This window comes from Mobula hypostoma, chromosome 24 (genome assembly GCF_963921235.1).
Source record: "Mobula hypostoma chromosome 24, sMobHyp1.1, whole genome shotgun sequence".
NCBI lineage: Eukaryota > Metazoa > Chordata > Chondrichthyes > Myliobatiformes > Myliobatidae > Mobula > Mobula hypostoma.
This window is the reverse complement of record NC_086120.1, coordinates 37,429,068-37,454,857: the sequence shown is the minus strand read 5'-3', so window position 1 is coordinate 37,454,857 and position 25,790 is coordinate 37,429,068. Positions and strand designations below refer to the sequence as shown.

At 41.0% G+C, this 25,790-nt stretch overlaps 1 protein-coding gene across 5 annotated transcripts in view; it reads left to right on the top strand.

The window, feature by feature from the left end:
* Nucleotides 1-25,790, top strand: part of LOC134337406 (mesoderm induction early response protein 2-like) — a 104,855-nt gene that overhangs the window by 26,447 nt on the left and 52,618 nt on the right. For all 5 annotated transcript variants that reach the window (XM_063032375.1, XM_063032372.1, XM_063032377.1 and 2 more), the window contains one exon: nucleotides 3,980-4,103. In XM_063032375.1, coding sequence (XP_062888445.1) covers nucleotides 3,980-4,103 — 124 coding nt within the window. The remainder of the gene's footprint in view (nucleotides 1-3,979; nucleotides 4,104-25,790) is intronic.

The window sequence follows — 25,790 nt, the reverse complement described above, 5'->3', positions numbered from 1 at the left end:
ACACAGAAACAGGCCACTCAGCCTGTCTAGCCTGCGCCAAACCATTAATCTGCCTAGTCCTATTGACTTGCACCTGAACCGTTGCCCTCCATACCCTCCCATTCATGTACCTATCCAAATTTCTCGTAAATGTTGGAATTGACCCCACATTCACCACTTGAGCTGGCAGCTCATTCTACACTTTCACCACACGTTCTGAGTGAAGTTCCCTGTCATGTTCCCCTTAAACATTTTACCTTTCACCTTTAACCCATGAATGCTAGTTGTTGTCTCACCCAACCTCAGTGGGGGAAAAAAGTCTGCTTGCATTTAGCCTATCTATACTCCTCATCATTTTGTATACCTCTTTCAAGTCTTCCCTGAACCTTCCACGTTCTAGGGAATAAAGTCCTAAGCTATTTAACTTTATCCTACAACTTAGGTCATGGATGGCCAACCTATGGCGCATGCGGCAAATGTGGCGCATTGCACCCCAGTGATGATAATAAAAAAGTAAGCCTACTCATGCAAAAAGTATTAACCAAAAACCGATTCATAGAGAAAAAACTATAACAGGAATTCAAGTAGCTTAGAGCTAGAAATGGGTTTTACTGAGAATAAATCTAAAACTTAGCAATTATTTTTAGCAATTTTATTATTTCGTGTACATCTTTTGGTGAATGTTATCTTCTTTCACATTAATCTGTTTTCAATTTTAAAAGAATGTTCAGTGAGTCAAACTAGGAAAGAAGGACTTTTGTTCTGCAGTCGTTCCATAACTGTTCAATACACGTTTGGTACTTGTTTGATCCTGAGGCGCCAGGCATCTGCACCAGTGGTGCGTCGCAGGTTTTTATCAGTCAGTGTACAATTGACACTCGTGCGCTATGGAGTTGTGCTTTCTTCGTCCTTTATGAACATTTGCAGTTTTGTACTTTTTTGAAAATTAAGCCTTGTTTTTACATGCAGTTACCCATCACAGTGCAAAAGAAAATGAGCAAAAGAAAAGCAGAAAGTGATAGCGTGAATTCAATGAACAGTGGGAAAATTAGTTATTATTTATAGCGGGTCTGTCAGGAAAACAGTTGTGCATTGTTTGTGAAAACATTTTCAGCCATGAAATTGATTAAAAACAAAACGAGGTCGCGATTGACTGATTCAAATTTGAAGAATTCTCTGCTGCTCTCAGTAACTAATTTAACTCCAAACATTAAAAGCTTGGCGAAATTAAACCAGACTCAAAAGTCTCATTAAAGTAAGTAATGTTTATCTTGTTTTTATATTAAATCAATATATCATGTAAAAATGCTAAATATGTCTATATTAACATTTTTACAAGAATTAAATGGGGGTACAAGAGTTGTATGGCGCATCTGAACTCGTGCGTGAAAAAATTGACGCATGGAATGTAAAAGGTTGGCCACCCCTGACTTAGGTCCTTAAGTCCCTGAAACATCCTTGTATATTTTCTCTGCACTCTTTCAATCTTATTTACATCTTTCCTTTAGGTAGGTGATCAAACTTGGACACAATGCTCCAAATTAGGCCTCACCAACATCTTATACAATTTCAGTATAACATCCCAACTGCTGTATTCAGTACATTGATTTATGAAGGCCTATGTGCCAAGAATTTTCTCTACGACCATATCTACCTGTGACGCCATTTTCAAGAAATTATGGATCTGTACTCCCAGATCTCTCTGTGCTGTACCACTCCTTTGTAAAACCTACTGTACCCTGGTTGGTTCTCCCAAGTGCAACACCTCACAGTTGTCTTCATTAAATTCCATATGCCATTTTCCAGCTGCAAGCTTCGATAGTCCACATCGCTACGCTACACTCCCTACCTTGTGTCATCCGCAAATTTGCTGATCCAATTTACCACATTATCATACAGATCGTTAATATAGGTGATAAACAACAGTGGACCCAGCACCAATCCCTGCCGCACACCACCAGTCACAGGCCTCCAGTCCAAGAGGCATCCATCTATGACAACTCTGTAGCTTCTTTCGTGAAGCCAATGACTAGTCCAGTTTACTACCTAATCTTGAATGCCAAGTGACTGAACCTTCTTGACCTGCCTCCCATGTGGCACCTTGTTAAATGCCTTACTAATTTCCATGTAGACAACATCCACTAATTTGTCTTCATCAGTTTTCCCGCTAGAGTCCCTTAGAATACCTTTCAATACTTTTCCACGACTGATGTTAGGCTCACTGGCCTATGATTTCCTGGCTTACTCTTAGAGTCTTTCTTAAACAACAGAACAACATCAGCTGTCCTCCAAGTCTCTGGCACCTCACCCATGGCTTGGGATGTTTTAAATATCTCTGGTAGGTCTCCTACAATTTCCGCGCTAGCCTCCCACAGGGTCCAAAGAAGCATCTTGTCAGGTCCTGAGGATTTATCCACCTTAATTTGCATCAAGACAGTAAACACCTCCTCTTCTGTAATCTGTATATGACCTTGCTGCTGCATCTCCTCACACCTGTAGACTCTGTGTCTGTCTGCCGAGTAAATGCAAATGCAAAAAAAAATTCCATTTAAGAAATTCCCCATCTCTTTTAGCTCCACGTATAAATTAACACTTTGATCTTTTGACGACTAATTTTGTCCCTTGCTATCCTTTTGCTCTTAATATATCTGTAGAAGCTCTTAAGATTCTTTTTCAACTTGTCTGCTTGAACAAAATCATGTCTTCTTTTTGCTCTCATGATTTCTCTTTTAAGTGTTCTCATTTTTTTTTGGTGTCACTTAAAAATAAAGTCGCTGCCAATTTTTTTTTTCACCACTCTTCCCTACCCACTTCTCTCCTGCTCTGGACACATTTGGAACTTGCATTCTATAATGAAGACAAATTTTTTGTTGTTCATGCCCAATTATTGTTGGATAGTGTTTAATGATAAATGTGTTGATTAACATCTGAATCTGCATCTTCGTCAACAAAAATTCATTGCTTCGCTGCAATTTCTATTCTCCACCATCTCTGATGCTGTCTTATCTTTAGCTTAAATGGCTTCCTTCTAAAACTAGATTGATAAAAAGGGAAAAAAAGTGTACCTGCAATTTTCACCATAATCTGCATAATTATCAGCATCTGTTGAAATAGTTCTTATCCATTTCAATGCAAACACCATTGAGTAACCATAAGGTGTAGGATCAGAATTAGGCCATTTGACCCTTTGAGTCCTCTTTGCCATTCAATCATTCTAATTTTTTAAAGCCTCATTCTTCTTCTTACTTCCTGTAACCTTTAACCCCCTTATCAGTCAAGAACCTATCAATCTCTGCCTTAAATATACCAAATGACTTGGCCTCCACTGCACTCAGTGAATTCTACAGATTCATCATCCTCTGGCTGAAGAAGGGTTAAGTCAGGGTAAATCAGGGTGTTCTTGTTGGTGTGGCTGTAGGGCCTATTCCGTGCTGTAAATTCTTGATCACCTCAGTTTTAAAGGATTGTCCATTCATTCTGAGGCTATGATATCCCCTTGTATCCTAGACTTTTCTATTAATGGGAATATCCTTTGCTTGTCCACTCTATTGAGGCCTTTTAGTATCCTGTAGGTTTCAGTGAGATCCTCCCTTATTCTTAATTCCATGGAGAACAGGGTAAGGGACATCAAACGCTCCTCATAGGTTAAGTCTTTCATAACACAATTGAGTTTGATGTGGAAGTAAAAGAGTAAAAAAAAATGTGGCTTGAAATTTGTTGAGGGAGAGGCAGATCATAATTTCTCTTTTTTTTTCATTAATTCACCATACATTAGAGGTGGAAAATATTTTTCTGGCCTAACTATTAACTCTTCCAACTTCTGAAGGACATAAAGGCAAATATATGTTGGTGGCTGGTTTCAGAATTAGTCCAGCACTAAATATAATATGAAAAGAAACTTGAACTATGCAAATCTACTGAGAAAATAAAAGTGAACTGCTAAAACAGAAGCAGTTAATGAAATAAACCTACGTAATAGACCTATTCATTTTGTTGACAGGAGCAAATAGCTAAAGATCTTCTTTCTGGAGAGGAAGAGGATGAAACTCAATCGTCAGCAGATGATTTGACTCCATCAGTTACTTCCCACGAGGCATCAGATCTTTTCCCCCACCCTCTCAGATGTAAGTTCTGTGATATTTTGGTTTATAAAAACCTCAAGAAGGTTGCTATTTTAACTTGTATTTAACTTGCAGTTTGCTAATTTGAACCTCTGTCATTTTAATCCTAATTTCTCTTTTTATTTTCCTTTAATTGACCATACATTAGAGGTGGAAAGGATTTTTCTGGCCTCTCACATTCTGAAAAAAATATGGAAGAAAGATGACTGATTTGTGAATATGAATAATTTGAGGGAAAAGGCCTCCCTACCTCAGTTTTAAACTAGTTATATTCAACAAATAAGCTTTGTCAAGCTGTCAGAAAGCTTGGGGGTTAAATAGGTGGAGAAGAATATTGGTGATAACTCATACTCATTCCAAGTTTTCTTGTGATCAAGTAACATTAGCTATCATTAATCTGATGCCAATGTCCTTTTTTGCTTTGAAGCCCCTTTAAAATTGTGTTCAGCCATCTGGTGTTCGTCGTATGTTTTATTGTGTAGAGATACAGCACCGCCCAATTACACCCCTGTGATCATTTAACCTACTAACCTTTACATCTTTGGAAAGTGAGAGGAACTGGAGCGCCTGGAGGAAACGCACGTGATCGCATGGAGAACGAACAAACTCCTTAAAGTTAGCAGCGGAATTGAGCCTGGGTCGCTGGCACTGTAACAACGTTACACTAACCACTACACTACGGTGGCACCCAAATTGATCAACCTTTTTTTTTAAATAATGCAATCCAAGCAATTTGATCTTGAAAATCTGTGGGGTGTAAACAAATGGGTAATTTCCAACTTTAAGCCTAGAAAACATTAAGTTCCTACATATAAACAAGAGAAAATCTGCAGATGGTGGAAATCCATCAACACACACAAAATGCTAGAGAAACTCAGCAGCCCTGGCAGCATCTATGCAGAAGAGTACAGTCAATGTTTTGAGCTGAGATCCTACTGCAGGACCTATACTTTTTTCCATAGATGCTACCTGGCCTGCTGAGTTCCTCCAGTATTTTGTGTGTGTTATCTCTATATATCTTCTCTTTTGAGAAAGAAGTCTAGCAGTTGAATTTTAAGTCTAAACTCTCTAAAGCCCTAGTATTCTATCTTTTGTGAAGTACTTCCAGATTAATGTTGTGACATACTAGGCAAAGTTTTTTTTTCCAATTTGAATGCATTACTTGACACAACAGATCCTGCTGTACCATTCACTAAGTTATGTTTGATCTGACTTAATCTCAGCTCCACATTCTCAGTTACTTTTCACACTCTTACTTTCAAGAATCTATTCAAGAAAAATATTTAAATACTCTGCATCAATTGCCCTTGGAGGAAGAGGGCTCCAAAGTCTTAATAGCTGAAAAAATATTTTTCTTAATGGGTGATCCCTTATTTTTAAGCAGTGATCCCTAATTCTAAAATCTCGGAGAGGAAACTTTTTCTGTATACCTTATTGCGACCCTTCAGGAAATTGTGTTTCAGTCAAGTTTCCTCTCATCTCTTCAAACTCCAACGGATTGTAGTAGATTTATCTCCGGGCAGCACCGTAGTGTAGTGGTTAATATAAACTTTACAGTACCAGCTATGAGATCAGTGTTCTTTTCCTGCTGCTCTCTCTAAGGGGTTTGTACGTTCTCCCCGTGACCATGCGGATTTTCTCTGGGTGCTCCCGTTTCCTCCCACTTTCCAAAGACAAATGGGTTAGGGTTAGTAAGTTGTGACTGCACGAAGTGCACTGATCTGCAGCTGCTCAGAGCCTGTATTAAGGAACTGGAGCTGCAGCTCGATGACCTTCGCTTATATGGAAAAATGAGGAGGTGATAGAGCTACAGGGAGGTAGTTACAGGAAGTTGCAGGAGGCAGATACCTGGAGGAGTGTCAATAATAAGTATACCACTTTGGGTGCTGTTGAGGGGGATGATTTACCAGGGGCTGGGAGTGGGCGTGCAGTGACTAGGTCCCTGTAGCTCCAAAAGGAAAGGAGAAGAAGAGGACTGCAGTAGTGAAAGAAAATTCCATACTTAGGGGAGTAGACACGAGATTCTGTGGACGTGAAAGAGACACCCAAACGGTATGTTGCCACCCAGGTGCCGGGCTCAGTGTGACGAGAGCACTCGGTAATTGAAGTCCTTAGACATGCGTATTCACTCACACACAAACATTGTGTTGCCAGTCTGCTGCTGTTGTACATCAGTGCCTTCCCTGGTATATTCTATAATTTATCCACTGTTTCCCCTCTGCATTTTTACATACATTCAGAGTCAGACACCAAAGTTTAGTTTAATTTTGTTCCTTATTTGTACTTAACTGTAAGTCCTAAACTGAGCTGATGCTTTTGGGTTGGCTTCATGCTACGTTTCCTGCCATATGTGACAGAATATTCTACTTCATTAGTAATGAGGTTGTGTAAATGTGTATATGTTGTTTGTAATCTGAATTTGAGGTAGATGCTTCTGTTTGTTTTGTAATGATTGTAAGTACGTTGTGGGTTGCAGCATATTCTGATTCATGTGTAGTCTTAAGTTAACTTTGTCGGTAATTAAGTTAAATTTGATGATATCCTGGTGCCCAAAAAAAAGGACTTATCCCTTCAGTATGGGAGAGAGACAGGGGCTGCCAAGAGTTCACAATGGACAAGAATAAGTATGGAGCTATTATTGTGTTTTCGCTGGTAGATATCTTTTTGTAAGTATTGGCATTTTGATTTTCGCTAATTTCCCTAGTTTTTGATTTTTGACACACCTAGCAAACACCCTTGCACTGAAGTGCTAAGCAACTCCAGACATTTTCCCTTTGGCCATAACCCACATTATAACGGTCAGGGACATGTTGGATTGGGTTCACGGCATTCTAAAGGGGGGAGTGTGAGCAGCCAGATGTCTTGGTACATATTGGCATCAATGACATGGGTAGGAACAGGGAGGAGGTCTTGAAGAGAGAATTTAAGAAGTTAGGTAGAAAGCTGAAAAGCGGGACCTCTAGGGTAGCAATCTCTGGTTTGCTGCCTGTGTCACACACCAGTGAGGGTAAGAATAGATGAATGCATGATTGAGGAACTGGGAGCAGGGCTTCAGATTCCTGAATCATTGGGATCTCTTCTGGTGAAGGTAGGACCTGTAGAAAAGGGAAGGGTTACACATGAACCCGAGGTGGACCAATATCCTTGTGGGCAGGTTTGCTAGAGCTGTTGGGGAGGGTACAAACTACTTTGACAGGGAGGTGGGAAAAGGAGTGATAGGGCTGAGGATGGGGCAGTTGGTATACAAGCAGATGCAGTGTGTAGTGAATCACAAACATGAGAAAATCTGCAGATGCTGGAAATTCAACACAAAATGCTAGAGGTATTCAATTGGCCAGGCAGCATCTGTGGAAAAGAAATTAAATTAAATCCTTAGAAAGACATGACATAGAATTGGAAGATGCAGAATCTTTGTGAGTAGAGTTAAGAAACTGCAAGAGTAAAACAACCCTGATGGGAGTTCAAACAGTAACAAGGATGTCGTCTACAAAGTACAATGGGAGATAGAAAATGCATGTTAAAAGGGCAATGTTACTATAGTCATGGGGGATTTCAATATGCAGTTAGATGGGGAAAATCAGGTTGGTGGTGGATCCCAAGAGATTTGGAGAATGCCTATGAGATGGCTTTTTAGAGCAGCTTGTGGATGAGCCCCCTCATGGAAAAGCTGTTCTGAATTGGGTGTTGTGTAATGAACCAGTGTAATAAAGGGAATTACAGAGTCCTGAGAGGAGTTGCCCAAAGTTGATTGGAAGGGTGCACGGGCAAGGCTGGCAGCAGAACAGCAACGGCTGGAATTTCTGGGAGCAAATTGGAAGGCCGAGGATAGATGTATCCCAAAGAAGAAGTAGTATTCTAAAGGCAGAATTGTCATGTTTTGTAACTCCGGAGAAACACAGGAGCCCGAGAGAACATGTACACTTCATTTTTACTTTAATGAGACCGCACATATGATGTGGCGTATTGAAGTATGCCATTCACGTACTTTTACATATAACCCATAATGAATTATGTAAACAACAAAGAATGCTTAATCAAACGATATATTTCCAATATTACTCAAATATTACTGAAATATTCGATAGACAATAAGGATGTCACATCCATGGCTGACAAGGGAAGTCAGAGACAACATAAAGCAAAAGAGAGAATATATAATAGAGCAAAAAATAGTGGGATGTTAGAGGATTGTGAAGTTTTTAAAAACCAGCAGAAGGCAACTTAAAAAGCCACATGGGGGGAAGAGATGAAATATGAAGGTAAGCTAGCCAATAATAGAAAAGAGGATATCAAAAGATTTTTTTAAAAGATATATAAGGAGTAAAAGAGAGGCGAGATATCGGACCACTGGAAAATGACACTGGAGAGATGGTAATGGGGAACAAGGAAATGGCGGACAAATTGAATAAGTATTTTGCTTCACAGTGGAAGACAATAGCAGTATGCCACAAGTTCAAGAGTGGCAGGGACAGAAGTGAGTGCAGATGCTATTACAGTGGAGAAGATGCTTGGGAAGCTGAAAGGTTCGAAGGTAGATAAGTCACCAAGTCCAGATGGACTACACCCCAAGGTTCTGAAAGAGGTAGCCGAAGAGATTGAGGAGGTTTTAGTAATGTTCTTTCAAGAATCACTAATTTCTGACATGGTTCCAGAAGACTAGAAAATTGCAAATGTCATTCTATTCTTCAGAAAGAGAGGGAGGCAGAAGAAAAGAAATTTTAGGCCAGTTAACCTGACCTCAGTGGCTTGGAAGATGTTGGGGTCAATTGTTAAGGATGAGGCTTCAGGATACTTTGAAGCACATGATAAAATAGGTCAAAGTCAGCATGGTTTCCTTCAGGGAAAAATTTGCCTGACAAACCTCTGGAATTCTTTGAGGAAATAACAAGCAGAATAGGCAAAGGAGAATCAGTGGATGTTGTGTACTTGGATTTTCTGAACGTCTTTGACAAGCTGCCACATTTGAAGCTGCTTAACAAGATAAAAGCCCATGATATTACAGGAAAGATTCTAGCATAAATAGAAGATTGGCTGATTGGCAGAAAGCAGAGAATGGGAATAAAGGGGACCTTTACTTGTTAGCTGCTGGTGACTATTGGTGTTCTGCAAGGGTCAGTGTTGGGACCACTTTTTTTCATGTTATATGCCAATGATTTGGATGACTGAATTAATGGATTTGTGGCCAAGTTTGCAGATGACACAAAGATAAGTGGAGGAGCTGGCAGTGTTGAGGAAATAGGGAGTCTGCAGAAGGACCTAGACAGATTAAGAGAATGAGCAAAAACATGGCAGGTGGAACGCAGTGTCAGGAAGTATATGGTCATGCACTTTGGTAGAAAGAATAACAGCATAGACTATTTTCAAAAATCCAAGGTGCAAGGAAATTTGGGACTCCTAATGCAGGATTCCCAAATGGTTAACTTGCAGGTTGAGTTGGTGGTGAGGAAGGCAAATGTGAAGTTAGCATTCATTTTGATAGACTAGAATATAAAAGCAAGGATGTTATGCTGAGACTTTATAAGGCACTGGTGAGGATTCACTTGAAATATTGTGTGCAATTTTGGGCCCCTTATCAAAGAAAAGATGTGCTGGCCTTGGAGAGACTTCAGAGGAGGTTCACAGAAATGATTCCAGGAATGAAATGATTATTGTATGAGGAGCATTTGATGGCTCCGGACCTGTACTTGCTGAAATTTAGAGAAATGAGGGGATCTCATTGAAACCTATCAAATTTTGAAAGGCGTAGATAGAGTTGATATGGAGCAGGTGTTTCCTATGATTGGTGGTTCTAGTACCAGAGGGAACAGCCTCATAATGGAGGGACGATCATTTAGAACGGAGATGAGGAGGAATTTCTTTAGCCAGAGGGTGGTGAGTCTGTGATATTCGTTGCTACAGGCAGCTGTGGAGGCCAGATCATTAGGTGTATTTAAGGTAGAGGTTAGTAGGTTCTTGATTAGTCATGGCATGAAAAGTTACGAGGGGAAGGCAGGAAATGGCATTGAAAGGGAACATGGATGAGGCATGATGAAATGGTAGAGCAGATGTGATGCCTAGATCTTTTTTTAGGTAATTATGTTTTTAACCCTATGCCATTCAGCAGGACAAAGATTATTATATTTTGAGCTTGTACTTAATTGTATACCTAAAATGTGATCAGATCTTCACGCAAGCCCTAAAGCTAGATAAAGAGAACCAATTAAATAAATAACACAAAAACATTATACTTTTTCATTTATTTATTGAGAAAAATTATCCAATATTATATGTATTTGTTCGATAAACTACATGAACCTCTGGGGTAATGCCTTCTACAAAAGCTATGTGGAGTCAGGTGTTCCAGTCAACAAAATGAGATTGGAGGTGTGGGTGGTAGAGGTGCCCTGCCTTATAATAAAAGACACATAAAGTCAGGTTACTGACAGAGCCTGCTCTTCTCAAGAAAGATCTGTTTATGTGCAACATGCCTCGATCAAAACAACTAACAGAGGACCTTAGAAGAATTGTAGAGACGCATGAAGCTGGAAAAGGCTACAAAAGCATTTCTAAAGACCTGCATGTTCATCAGTCCACAGTAAGAGAAATTATCTACAAATGGAGGAAACTCAGTACTGTTACTACTCTCCCTAGGAGTGGGTGCCCTGCAAAGATCACACCAAGAACACAACATGCAATGCTGAAGGATGTGAAAAAGAATCCAAGGGGAACAACAGCAAAAGACCTGCAGAAATCTCTATAACTTGCTAAAGTCTCTGTTTATATGAAAAACACTGAACAAGAATGCTGTTCATGAAAGGACACCATGGAGGAAACCTCTGCTCTCCAAAATAAATATTGCTGCATGTCTCAAGTTTGCAAAAGACTGCCTGGATGTTCTACAACATGCTGGGACATTGTTCTGTAGACAGATGAGACAAAAGTTGAACTTTTTTGGCAGATGTGTGCATTGCTATTTGTGGAGGATAATGAGCACTGCACACCAACACCAAAACCTCATCCCAACTGTGAAGCACGGTGGAAGCATCATGGTTTGGGGCTGCTTTGCTGCCTCAGGGCCTGGACAGCTTGCAGTGTTGAGGGAACAATAATTCAAAATTATATCAATTTTACGGGAGAATGTCAGGGTAGCAGTCCGTCACCTGGAACTTAATAGAAGTTGGATAATAAAACAAGACAGTGATCCAAATGACAAGAGTAAATTAACAGCAGAATGTTTAAAAAAGAAGAAAATCCATGTTTTGGAATGGCCGACTCAAAGTTCTGATCTTAGTCTTAGGGAAATGTTGTGGAAGGACCTGAAACAAGCGGTTCATGCAAGGAAGCCCACTAACATCCCAGAGTTGAAGCAGTTTTGTAAGGAGGAATAGCCTAAAATTCATCCAAGCTGATGTACAGGACTGATCAACAGTTACTAGAAACATTTGGTTCAAGTTATTGCTGTACAGTGGGGTGGGGGGGGGGGGAGAAGCAGGGTGGTCACACCAGTTACTGAAAGCAAAGGTTCACATACTTTCTCCAACAAATACATGTAATATTGTATCATTTTTCTTAATAAATGAAATAAGTATAATGTTTTTTGTGTTATTTATTTAATTGAGTTCTCTTTATCTCATTTTAGGATGTGTGAAGATCTGATCATATTTTCGGTCATATTTATGCAGGATTAGAGAAAATTCTACAGGATTCACAAACTTTCTAGTACCACTGTAGATGCTCATTCATGAAACTGACTTGGCATCTCTGGAAATGCGGCACGTTAGCCACTCGCTGACAGCCATTGGATTCCGCGGCAGGAAACCCACCTTTCTTAGGATTCATACGTCTAGGGTGTAAATGACTTTGATCCTGCCTAATCCGTGAGTTTGGGATGTCTCACCCCCTCAGACTCTGGTTTGTGTGAATGCCGTGTGATTTACTGACCCCGGCAATCACCTGTCGGCAAGAAATAACAGATTGTACACTGCCTACAATTATAAGGAAGTGTGTTTTAAAATGTTAACTTAAGCAATCAGTTATTAAAGGAAAGAAAGAAAACAAAAAGGACCCATTATACTTAAACAGTCAAATGTGTACGGTGGAGTTCAAATGTTGAACTTGTCTGTAACCCGCGTACTGGACCCTCTGTCTGCGTGATGTTACGTACCCCGTAACTGGGTTGCCAAACCAGCAGAAATGGACCACTTAGTTGGAGTCTGGATTACTGGAACTAAGAAAGTTTTATTAAAGAAATAAGTAACACAGTACTCTAATAATAAGGATATAAATGCAACAGGTTAGCAATGAATAAACACACATGTACACAGAACTAGGATAATAGGATCAATCAAGCTCTATCGCAGTCTAGGGGTAAAATATTAGTCTCAAGTGACACAGAGTTCAGTTCAGTTTCAGTTCGCAGTAATCGCTGTTGTGCCGTTGGGGAGAGAGAGAGAGAACGAATGCTGATATTCAAATCGGATTCAACAGACCTTTGATATTCCTCGCAGTTAGCTTTCGGCGCGAGCCCTTTTTAATGTCTTCTGAGGTCACCGACTGTGACCCCTCCGTTCCGGATACAATCGTTCTTCTGCGGTGAACCCGGCACCCAGGCAAGGGTGGACACACACACCAGGTTCCCACCGATCATACCTTCTCACCCTGTGCATCTATGGTTGGTCCCGCGACCAGACCTCCAAAACTCCCACCAACCTGTGGGGGCACACCGCTTTTCCAGGGTCGCGTTATCTCGTGGTGTCGTGGCGTGTCTTGCCTTAGTGAACCTGTTCCTTTTATCCCCCTGCTAGGGTATCGCCTGTCCATCAAACTTCAAACAGTTCAGGTTCAAAGCAACCGGTCTAAACAATACTCGGAACTGTGTCTCTCTTCGTTAATCTCTCTCGTCTCTCTCTTATTAGCATTTTGAATGTTTCCCCCATTTGTCTCTTTCTTATCTCTCTTATCGGCATCAATCTTCTGATAACTTGGTCACAGTGAAAACACACCACCTTCTGAAGGTCGCTCGAAATCCAGCTTGAACAAAAGGGTATTGGTGCTTCCTCCTCAAAGCCATTCATCTGCACAGAGAGAGCACCTTCTGCAACAGGGTTGGCATCCTCCACCATCTTCCCTCCTGTCGTCTCCCAGCTCCTGCAAAACAAAGATCTCTCTGCCCAGCGTTCTCTAGAACCTTCTCTGAATTCTACCATCTTGATTGGCTGACAGCACATTCCTAAGTTGAACAACAAGCTTCTCATCTCAACTCAAACCCAAGCTAGCTGATTGCTGAACAGATTGCTTTTACAGAACTGCTCAAATGAAATACCTAAAGCACTGTAGTAAAAATCTTAACCAAGGTATTACATACAGACTATGCAGACCATCATTTCTTTATCTTTCATCTGTTTTTGGTAACTACATGACAGAATTCTTTTCCTTCCTCTCCAGTTCTCAGCAGATATCCTTAACTCTTGGCATTGGGGCAGGAAGCACAACTTTGTGAACGCTTGCTGTTTTTGCAGAGAATAGTATCTCTCACAGTAGCCTGCACCACTACTAATATATATTCTTTGCTTTCCTCACTTGAATGGCTTTCTGTGTCATTGTCATTCAATCTGCATTTGCCCCACTCTCAGCCAAACAAGCTAAAAGCCACTTTTATAATGTCACAGACAGTCTCCCACATCCTATCATTCTGGTTCCCTTAACTATCTCATTTGCAGTTGGACTCCCCAGCCACTGACCATATCCGAAGACCATATCTTACAGGTGTGACTGTCTCCTGGTAAAAGGAGATAACTTTTCCCCCTCCATGATGTGTTGCATAGTCTGTAGCTTACTGCACCCCCCAGTCCCCCCACCCACTCTTGCAAGCCAACTCACAAAAGGAGCCAAAGATCCTTGAACTACAAACATTACTTTGGAAATGTATGCTCAGATTTCTAGGTATCCAGGAGCTCCTTTGTGCTGGAGTTGTGACATGTCACCAATCTTTAACATGTATTAACCATTTAAAATACTTAATAATAGAGAAGTTACCTTTTTATATTTATTACTGCCAGATCTATACTTTAAAATCTTACCAGATAGTCACCAAACAACATGTATCTTTCCCAACTTTTGGTACTCAGCACAATAGCGTAGTGATTAGTATAGTGTTTTACAGCACCAGCAACTGGAGTTTAATTCACGCCATGCCTGTAAGGAGTTTGCGTGATCTCCCCATGACCATATAGTCTTCCTCTGGGTGCTCTGGTTTCCTCTCATGTTCCAAAGACGTATGGGTTGTTAGGATATAATGGTGGCAGACGCAAATACTGATAATGTATTTGTCTTTGATGCAAATAGTGCATTTCACTGTATGTTTTGATGTACATGTGACAAATAAAGCTAATCTTTAAATATTATTGCTAGAAATTAAGTAGAAATTTGTCAAAAAATTCTTAACAGCTATTCATCAAATCAACTACCTAATTTGCAACAATACCAGTTGTTTCTGTCTTTGCTCATGATCAACCCTACCTCGCATCAACCCACACTCTGAGAATCATTTGTTCCAAGCTATGTTTTGCTGCAGAAGTTTCATTTCTAATACCAGCTATTTCAACTGACTTAAGTTGACTTGTTCCTGATTGTATCTGGGAAGGCTTTTACTATGGAATAGGGTCTGCCTTTCTCAAGTTTCTTATAACTAACTGAAAATGCAGCTTTTTATTATGGTGATAGGAGGTGGCCTCCCTCAGGCTTGTTTGAAGAAATCTCTGGCCAGTTATTGGCAATATGTAACTTGCAGCACTGGGGGTCCCAACATACTCAACCACTGCTCGTATTCTGTGCTTAGGAATGCCTACTGTTCCATGCCTAGACCACATTTAAGGTAGTCCGATATCTTGGCTGTCCTTCTCCTATCAGCATACAGGCAAAGGCTAAAGAACAAAGTTCCAGAGATAAGGACAACAAAAAAGGTGGTTGTGGTAGGCAAAAGAGTGGCTAAGGAATTGATGGATTGGGCTATGTTCATGGACTGATAAAAGTATCGGAATGAATATACCAATATTAAAACAGTCATGGACAAGTGTGTCACCACAAAGATCATTCAGCCTTCCCCCAACCAGAAGGCCTGGATAAACCATGAGATCCGCACTCTGCTGAGGGCCAGATCAGTGGCACTCAGATGGAGTGACCAAGTAAGATGCAAGAGGTCCAGATATGATCTCTGGAAAGCCATCTCACGCGCAAAGTGGCTGTTACCTCTCACAAAGTGAAACCAAGCAACATAGGCAACAACAAGGCTTTGCTCCTAAGATGAGCTCAGTATCTTATATACTCAACTTGATCATCAAAACATCAAAGAACCTTCACAGACTCCCACAGCCCTGGATAACTGTGATTTCAGTCTCTGAGGCTGACAGAGCATCTTTCAGGAGAGTGAATCAACGGAAAGCATCTGACCAAGATGCGATACCTGGGTGAGCACTAAAAATCTGTGCTGATCAACTGACTGGAGTGTTCACTGATATCTTTAACCTCTCACTTAGGCAGCCTGAGGCACCCACCAATTTAAAGTAGGCTTCAATTATACTGGTGCCCAAGAAGAACAAGGTAACCTGCCTCAGTGACTATCATCCAGTGTACTTGCATCCATTGTGATGAAGTGCTTTGAGAGGTTGATGATGAAACGTATCTACTGCTTGGGAAGTGACTCAGATCTGCTTCAACTTGCCTACTGTCACAACAGGTCTACAGCAGATGCCATTTCATTAGCTCTTCACTCAACCTGGGACATCTGAACAGCAAAGGTGCATACATCAGGGTGCTTTCATCAATTATAGCTCAGCATTGAATACTATAATCCCTCAAAATTAATCAATAAGCTTCAAGGCCTTGGCATCAATCCCTCCTTGTGCAGTTGGATCCTCGATTTCTTCACATGCAGACCCAAGACAGACCCAATTGGCAAAAACATCAACACAATCTCTGTCGGCACTGTTGCACCATGCAGCTGTGTGTTTAGCCCTCTGCCCTAATGTTTTAGACTTATGACTGTAAGGCTAAGCATAGTTCCAATACCATATTCAAATTTGATGATGACATCACTATCTTTAGCCAAATCAAAAATAGTGACGAATTAGCATATAGGAGGGGAGATTGAAAATCTGGGGGATTGGTGCCACTATAACAACTCTCTCATAATGTTAGCATGACCAAAGAACTGATTATAGACTTCAGGAGGAGGAAACCAGAGGTCCATGAGCTAGTCCTCATTGGGGATGAGAGGTGGAGAGGGTCAGCAACATTAAATTCCTCGGTGTTATCATTTCAGAGGATCTGTCCTGGGTCCAGCACGTAAGAACCATTATGGAAAAGCATGCAACGTCTCTACATTCTTCGGAGTTTGGGAAGGTTTGGCATGACGTCTAAAGCTTTGACAAACTTCTGTAGACGTCTGGTGAAGGATATATTGACTGGCTGTATCACAGCCTGGTATGGAAACACCAATGCTCTTGAACAGAAAATCCCACAAAAAATAGTGGAGATGGCCCAGTCATCATGGGTAAAGCTCTTCCCACCATTAAACACATCTATACAGAGCGCTGTTGCAGGAAAGCAGCATCCATTAACAAGGACTCCCACCACTGAGGCCATGCTCTCATCTCGCCTTTGCCATCAGGAGGAAAGTACAGGAACCTCAGGTCCCACACCACCAGGTTCAAGAGAAGATATTACCCCTCAACCATCACACTCTTGAACCAGAGGGTATAGCTTCATTCAACTTCACTTGCCTCCATCACTGAACTGTTACACAGCCTACCGACTGGCTTTCAAAGATTCCTCATCTCGTGTAAGACATTTTTTCCTCAGCTCAAACTTGTAAAACCTGAGGTGCAGGCATAGTCAAGCACACTCATTTTTCAATTGCTTTGAACTTTTGGACTATTCTAGTAGTGTCTAGTATTGTGGCTTTCTGAGGGTTTACATAGATACTGCTGTGTAGCCCTAATTGTTTAATGCTATTGTGTAGTGCGTTTGGGATGAAACCAGTTGTAGATATTGCTGTCAGGACATGTTCATGTTCCAAAGTTTATCAACTTCCTTTTTTAATTCAGCATATTTATGGTGTTTTTCACTTATTGATTTCTGTAAGTTATGTGTGTTTGGAATGGCTATATCTATTAACCTTGTTTATCCAGTATTATTTCTGGATGGTTATGGATTGTCCTATCTGTAACAGATCGGTCGTAATATAATTTGTGGGATTCTGACTCTAAAACTGGATTAGGCTTGTATTTATAGTAAGATATGATTTCTTTTATGAGTTTGTATTTTAAAGCAAGACTTTGATGAATGATGTTTGCCACTTGATTATGTCTGTGTAAGTAATCAAACTGCTACGGGATTCTGTAATGTGTTGGATTGTTTCTGGTTTTTCTTGGTATTTTCCATATTTATCATCATGAATTTGTTGGTCTTTTACTATGTATTTTTGATTTTACCACTCGTATTGCCACAACGAACCCTTCTGTTTCTGGGAAGAGATCTCCAACTCTGAGCCTGGCATTCAGCATCTCCTTGTTGACATCTAGTCTGCTCAGATTGTGGGGATCTCTTCCATTTGTTAACTTTTTCTTCAACAGTGATAATTTTTTTCCAGGTTGCACTCTCAGTTAAGTATAGTGGTCTGTACTTCGTATCAGAATTGCATATACTCATGTGGAGTGCTAAACCCTGTTTTTGTTGATGAAAAAAGTAGTAAGGTGAAAAGTAAAAGTGACAGGTCGGCAAATCCAGGGCAAAAATCAAAAAGGGCCACTTTTCAACATAATTGTATAAGGGTAAGAGTGTTGTAAAAGCAAGCCTGAAGGCTTTGTGTGTCAATGCAAGGAGCATTCGTAACAAGATGGATGAATTAAAAGTGCAGATTGTTATTAATGAATATGATATAGTTGGGATCACAGAGACCTGGCTCCAGGGTGACCAAGGATGGGAGCTCAACATTCAGGGATATTCAATATTCAGGAGGTGGGGTAGCATTGCTGGTTAGAGAGGAGATTAACGCAATAGAAAGGAAGGACATTAGCCGGGAGGATGTGGAATCGATATGGGTAGAGCTGCATAACACTGAGGGGCAGAAAACGCTGGTGGGAGTTGTGTACAGGCCACCTAACAGTAGTAGTGGGGTTGGGGATGGCATTAAACAGGAAATTAGAAATATGTGCAATAAAGGAACAGCAGTTATAATGGGTGACTTCAATCTACATATAGATTGGGTGAACCAAATTGGTAAGGGTGCTGAGGAAGAGGATTTCTTGGAATGTGTGCGGGATGGTTTTTTGAACCAACATGTTGAGGAACCAACTAGAGAGCAGGCCATTCTAGACTGGGTGTTGAGTAATGAGGAAGGGTTAATTAGCAATCTTGTCGTGAGAGACCCCTTGGGTAAGAGTGACCATAATATGGTGGAATTCTTCATTAAGATGGAGAGTGACATAGTTAATTCAGAAACAAAGGTTCTGAACTTAAAGAAGGGTAACTTTGAAGGTATGAGACGTGAATTAGCTAAGATAGACTGGCAAGTGACACTTAAAGGGTTGACGGTGGATATGCAATGGCAAACATTTAAAGATCACATGAATGAACTACAACAATTGTTCGTCCCAGTTTGGCAAAAAAATAAAGCAGGGAAGGTAGTGCACCCGTGGCTGACAAGGGAAATTAGAGATAGTATCAATTCCAAAGAAGAAACATACAAATTAGCCAGAAAAAGCCGTTCACCTGAGGACTGGGAGAAACTCAGAGTCCAGCAGAGGAGGACAAAGGGCTTAATTAGGAAAGGGAAAAAAGATTGAGAGGAAGCTGGCAGGGAACATAAAAACTGACTGTAAAAGCTTTTATAGATATGTGAAAAGAAAAAGATTGGTTAAGACAAGTGTAGGTCTCTTACAGACAGAAACAGGTGCATTGATTATGGGGATCAAGGACATGGCAGACCAATTGAATAACTACTTTGGTTCTGTCTTCACTAAGGAGGACATAAATAATCTTCCAGAAATAGTGGGGGACAGAGGGTCCAGTGAGATGGAGGAACTGAGGGAAATACATGTTAGTAGGGAAGTGGTGTTAGGTAAATTGAAGGGATTAAAGGCAGATAAATCCCCAGGGCCAGATGGTCTGCATCCGAGAGTGCTTAAGGAAGTAGCCCAAGAAATAATGGATGCGTAAGTGATAATTTTTCAAAACTCTTTAGATTCTGGACTAGTTCCTGAGGATTGGAGGGTGGCGAATGTAACCCCACTTTTTAAAAAAGAAGGGAGAGAGAAACCGGGGAATTATGGATCAGTTAGCCTAACATCGGTGGTGGGGAAAATGCTAGAGTCAGTTATCAAAGATGTGATAACAGCACATTTGGAAAGCGGTGAAATCATCGGACAAAGTCAGCATGGATTTGTGAAAGGAAAATCATGTCTGACGAATCTCATAGAACTTTTTGAGGATGTAACTAGTAGAGTGGATAGGGGAGAACCAGTGGGTGTGGTATATTTGGATTTTCAAAAGGCTTTTGACAAGGTCCCACACAGGAGATTAGTGTGCAAACTTAAAGCACACGGTATTGGGGGTAAGGTATTGACGTGGATAGAGAATTGGTTGGCAGACAGGAAGCAAAGCGTGGGAATAAACAGGACCTTTTCAGAATGGCAGGCAGTGATTAGTGGAGTATATGGGGTGTCAGGGAGGGGTAGCACCTCTGGTGGGGGAACATGTCGCATCCTTTTCAGGGCGGTTAGTCCACCTTTGGTCCCCACCTGGCACTCAGCTCTCACCTGTGGCTCCCCGTAGCTGTTTGCATGCGACAGCGGCCACACCCCGGGCAACGGCTTCAACAAGCCGGCTAAACCAGGTGAGGGTAGCTGACGGGTCTCAAACCCTCGGTGAGATAGGGAATTGTCTATCCCAGCATGTGAAGACAGACTCCGGCGGATTGAGCGGACAAGACCAATGGAAGGTCCAACAGTCAAGAAGGCGGTCTCTGCAAGTGTTGTGGAATGTGCAGAGCAGGACAAGACACAGAAGACGTCCTGGCCATCCATTGCGCCTAGTCCCATCTCCAGCCGTCTAGACTCTGTCTTGCCACTGGATCCAGATGGGAATTGGGAAGAGAGAGTGAGGCTGACACTGCGCAATTCTCCCTCACTTAAATCCAAATCACGCTCTAGTCTCGACACCATCATTATGGTGTTGAGGTCCTCATCGACGTCAACGATGGACGAACAACAACAACAACAACCGCAAGGCTCAGTGCTGGGACCCCAGTTGTTTGGAATATATATTAGTGACTTAGATGAGGGAATTAAATGCAGCATCCCCAAGTTTGCGGATGACACGAAGCTCGGCGGCAGTGTTAGCTGTGAGGAGGATGCTAAGAGGATGCAGGGTGACTTGGATAGGTTAGGTGAGTGGGCAAATTCATGGCAGATGCAATTTAATGTGGATAAATGTGAGGTTATCCACTTTGGTGGCAAAAACAGGAAAACATTATTATCTGAATGGTGGCCAATTAGGAAAAGGGGAGGTGCAGTGAGACCTGGGTGTCATTATACACCAGTCATTGAAAGTGGGCATGCAGGTACAGCAGGCGGTGAAAAAGGCGAATGGTATGCTGGCATTCATAGCAAGAGGATTCTAGTACAGGAGCAGGGAGGTACTACTGCAGTTGTACAAGGCCTTGGTGAGACCACACCTGGAGTATTGCATGCAGTTTTGGTCCCCTAATCTGAGGAAAGACATTCTTGTCATAGAGGGAGTACAAAGAAGGTTCACCAGATTGATTCCTGGGATAGCAGGACTTTCATATGATAAAAGACTGGATCGACTAGGCTTATACTCGTTGGAATTTAGAAGATTGAGGGGGGATCTTATTGAAACGTATAAAATCCTAAAGGGATTGGACAGGCTAGATGCAGGAAGATCGTTCCCGATGTTGGGGAAGTCCAGAACGAGGGGTCACAGTTTGAGGATAAAGGGGAAGCCTTTTAGGACCGAGATTCGGAAAAACTTCTTCACACAGAGTGGTGAATCTGTGGAATTCTCTGCCACAGTAAACAGTTGAGGCCAGTTCATTGGCTATATTTAAGAGGGAGTTAGATATGGCCCTTGTGGCTAAAGGGATCAGGGTGTATGGAGAGAAGGCAGGTACAGAGTTCTGAGTTGGATGATCAGCCATGATGATACTGACTGGCAGTGCAGGCTCGAAAGGCCGAATGGCCTACTCCTGCACCTATTTTCTATGTTTCCATGCTTCTAAAATATATCCTTAGAAGTTTTATCTGATTGTTGTGTAGATTTATTATTATTATTTTTGGATTTTCAGTTTGTTGTCTTGCAAATTGGTTGTTGTCCTTCCTGTTGGTTGTGAACTTCTATTGATTCTACTGTATTTCTTGGATTTACTGAGTGTGCTCATACAAAAAAATAATTTCAGGGCTGTGTATAGTGACGTATATGTACTTTGATAATAAATTTACTTTGAACTTTGTATTTTGAGCATAGATATAAATTTGAATAAAATAGTAGTACTTGTACAGTCTTGAGCAGTATTGTAGGTATATTTGTAAATCCAATGTCAGCAAGCTGATTGTGGACTCCTGGAAGGGTAAGAGAAGGGAACACAAACCAATTCTCACAGAGGGATCAGAAATGGAGAGAGTGAGGCTACGTCCTCACTACGCCAGATAATTTTGAAAACGCCGGTTTCGAGTAAAAACGACAGGCGTCCACACTGAGCGTTTTTCAAAATATCTCCGTCCACATTAGACGGATATTTGGGCGAATCTCCTCCTACCGGTCATGCGCAGGACACACAGAAAACAAGCGAAGAGGAAACAGTGTACGGTGAGTTTGTTCAGTTACAGAGTAGAAAGACTTAAAAGGAATTGCTCTTGGCTCTCGCGCAGGAGGACTTAAAACTGAAAAAAAACAAATACTGGAGCGTATGGAGGCAACCGACAGGGAGTTCACGGACAGTATGACCCAGCTGACAACGAACATTGAAAAACTGACTAACTCTGTTGCATTAATAAAGCACCTTGTTAAATGTATAAAACGTCTGCATCAGAGTTATCTTGCATTTCCATACGATGTTACATTAGGCTGTTACACATCTATTGTCAGAGAAGTACTTGCATAAATAGGTGAACCACCTTCATACAAGCAAGGACAGAAAACAGGGCAAAGTGAGTATACTTATTTATTCAGTAAGCTATGGGTCAAAGTATTTGGTGAGTACATTTCTAATCCTTCTGGCTTCAGTCTCGTTGCCATCTGTTTTGAAATTGTTAGGTGGTTGCGTTCAAGAAAACAACGAAATGCCACGCTGCGGCGATCTGTTCCGACACGTCATGACAGTGTTTTTAAATAGTCAAAAAAGCTCACTTTACAATTTAACTCTCACGCCATTCACACCAACTGCGCATTATAGCAGCTTGCGCAGTACTAAGCAGAAGCAGAAAAAGCATTTTTGTTGTGGTGTTGTCATGACAGCGTTTTTAAATCTCTCCGGTTACTCCGTACACACTACAATGGATATTAGGCGTTTTCAGATTTATTCACTCTGGAGATCGTTTCTGAAAATCTCTGTTTTCGGGGGATGAAAACACCGTTTCAGTTTGGACAGAAGGTCAAAACGAAGAGAAAAAGCTTCGTTTTCAAAATTATCCGGCGTAGTGTGGACGTACCCTGAGCAATTTCAAGTTCTTGGATGTCAATCAATATTTCTGAGGACCTTGCCTAGATGCAACATGTTGATGCAGCTACAAAGGAAGCAAGACAGCAGCTTTATTTCATTAGTAGTTTGAGGAGATTTGGCTTGTCAACTAAAACACTTGAAAACTACAAACGTACAGTGGAGAGCATTCTGACTGGCTGCATCACCATCTGGGATGGGGGTCGCTACTGCACAAGATTGAAATTAATTGCAGAAACTTGTAAAATTAGTTAGCTCCATCATGGGTACTAGCCTCTGTAGTATCCAGGACATCTTCAAGGAGCGCTGCGTCAGGAAGGTGGTGTCCATCATTAAGAATCCCCACCACCCAGGACATGCCCTCTTCACACTTACCATCAGGAAGGAGATACAGAAGCCTGAAGGTACACACTCAGCGATTCAGAAACAGCTTCTTCGCTTCTACCATCTGATTTCTAAATGGACATTGAACCCATGAACACTACCTTGCTACTTGTTTTATTTCTGTTTTTTTTTGCTCTACTTATTTTAACCTAACTATTTAATCGACATATATATACATACATATACATATGGTACTGCGGCTATAAACTTAACAAATTTCACAACATATGTCTGTGATGTTAAATCTGATTCTGAATTAATCTGTGTATTTAATGACATACAAATCTCTTCTAGTAGTTGTTAATAACCAGTAAATTGCATGATTTGGTGTATCCTTAAGCCACACTCATCTTCAAGATTCAAGATTCAAAAAACGTTATTGTCATTCTAACCGTACATCAGCTCTGCAGGGCAGAATGAGACAGGGTTTCTCAGGAGCAGCGCAATCATAACATAACAAATGCAACACTAAATAGTATAACAATAAATAGTAAAGCACAACAGCCACATGTCAGTTAAAATCAAGTTATAAGTGACCAGTGCAAGTTAAAAGTGTCCAAAGCAGGGTCAGGTAGAGCAGCTACTTAGCAGTCTGACTGCCTGTGGGAGGAAGCTGTTTAGTAGCCTTGTGGTTTTAGTTTTGATGCTCCTGTAACGTTTGCCTGATGGCAGAAGAACAAACAGTTCATGGAGAGGGTGCGAGGGGTCTTTAATGATGTACCGTGTCTTCTGGAGGCATCGACTCTGAAAGAGGTCTTGGACAGAAGGTAGGGGACCGCAATAACCTTCTCTGCTCCCCTAACCACCCTCTGCAAGGCTTTTTTGTCAACAGCACTGCAGCTGGAGTACCAGGTTGTGATGCAAAAGGTCAGCACACTCTCAACCACGCCTCTGTAGAATGTAGTTAAGATGTTAGTGGTGAGTGATGCTTGTTTAAGCTTCCTCAGAAAGTGCCATCTCTGCTGGGTATCTCAGTCAGATTCTTTCATTGTTTCTGCTTCTCTGAACTATGTTTTTGTTCCCCTTTTTTAAAAGATGTGTTCTTTTTGCTGTTGGTGATTTTAAAGTTGTAAATTATAGAAGAGACTTGACTAGATTTGTGCAGCTTTGACTTAACCAGAAAACTCTGAATGTCCTGAAGCCTGTGGTCAGGGTGGATTATTACAGGTGCAAGACTAAATCCACTGTTAAAATATTACAAGTGGAGAGAAGCAGTAACTTAGAAGAGCTGAAACTATCTCATGCTCTATAGGGCTATGTTTTCTGAGTATTTTTTTTAACTACTTGACATTATTAATTCATGCCAGCAGTGAAAGTATTCAGTAATGTAGACTTAACAAATGGCACCAATTCCTAGTGGAGCCATCCCTGCTTTTGTGTGTCTAAATAAATTAATCAAAAAAAATGTTAGCACACAATTACAGGAAATAATTGTGAAGGCTAATGAAATGTTGACCTTTATTGTAAGGTGTATAGAAAATAAAAGTAAGGATTTAGATGCAACTGTTTAGGGCAGTACTGCGGTATTGTGCACTGTTGCTGTCTCAGTATGATGTACTTGTGATTCCTGGTACGGAGCATGAAGAAAGTCTGAACAGATTGGGCCTCTCCCTAGTGGATTACAGAAGAATGAGAGATGTCGAAATATAAGCTTCCAGAAGAATTGACAGAGCCCACGCGGAGATAATTTTTTCCCTACTGGGAAATAACCAGAGTTTTTCATTAGTGTAATTTACCCTCAATAATGTTAATTTAATATTGTTGTTTAATTCTGTGTTGCATTAAATACTGAGTCATTTAGTTTAGGCAGTTATTAGTCTTCAGAAATCACTTTTTATTCGTCTGGCAAAATTAGATCTGTGAACTTTGAGTAAAGCTACATTTAAAGATGGGTTCTATTAAATTAATTTTCTTATTCATTGTGAAAAATAATCCATTGCGTTTGAGAGCTGGTGAGGTGGTAGCTGAGGACATGGAGAATCTTGCCTGTATTCTGAGTGGGTGATGTGTTGCTGAAACCAAGAGTGCAGGGGAAGAAAGACCAGAAATATTTGGTAATCTTGGCAACTTTTGTGAGGGAGAAATCTGTTGAAAAAAATAAATTGTGCCAGAAGCACTGGTGTAGACCTGTATGGTCAGAACAGGCAACAACTGAGATGGAGAAAAAGGGAAGAATAGAATGGACTTCAGTAAGGCCTTTGACAAGGTCCCACACGGAAGGTTGGTTAGGAAGGTTCAATCATTAGGTATTAATATTGAAGTACTAAAATAGATTCAGCAGTGGCTGGATGGGAGACGCCAGAGAGCGGTGGTGGAAAACTGTTAGTCAGATTGGAGGCCGGTGACTAGTGATGTGCCCCAGGGATCTGTACTGGGTCCAGTGTCATTTTTCATATACATTAATGATCTGGATGATGGGGTGGTAAATTGGATGAGTAAGTATGCAGATGATACTAAGCTAGGTTGGAGTTGTGGATAATGAAGTACGTTTTCAAAGCTTGCAGAGAGATTTAGGCCAGTTAGAAGAGTGGGCTGAAAGATGGCAGATGGAGTTTAATGCTGATAAATGTGAGGTACTACACTTTGGTAGGACT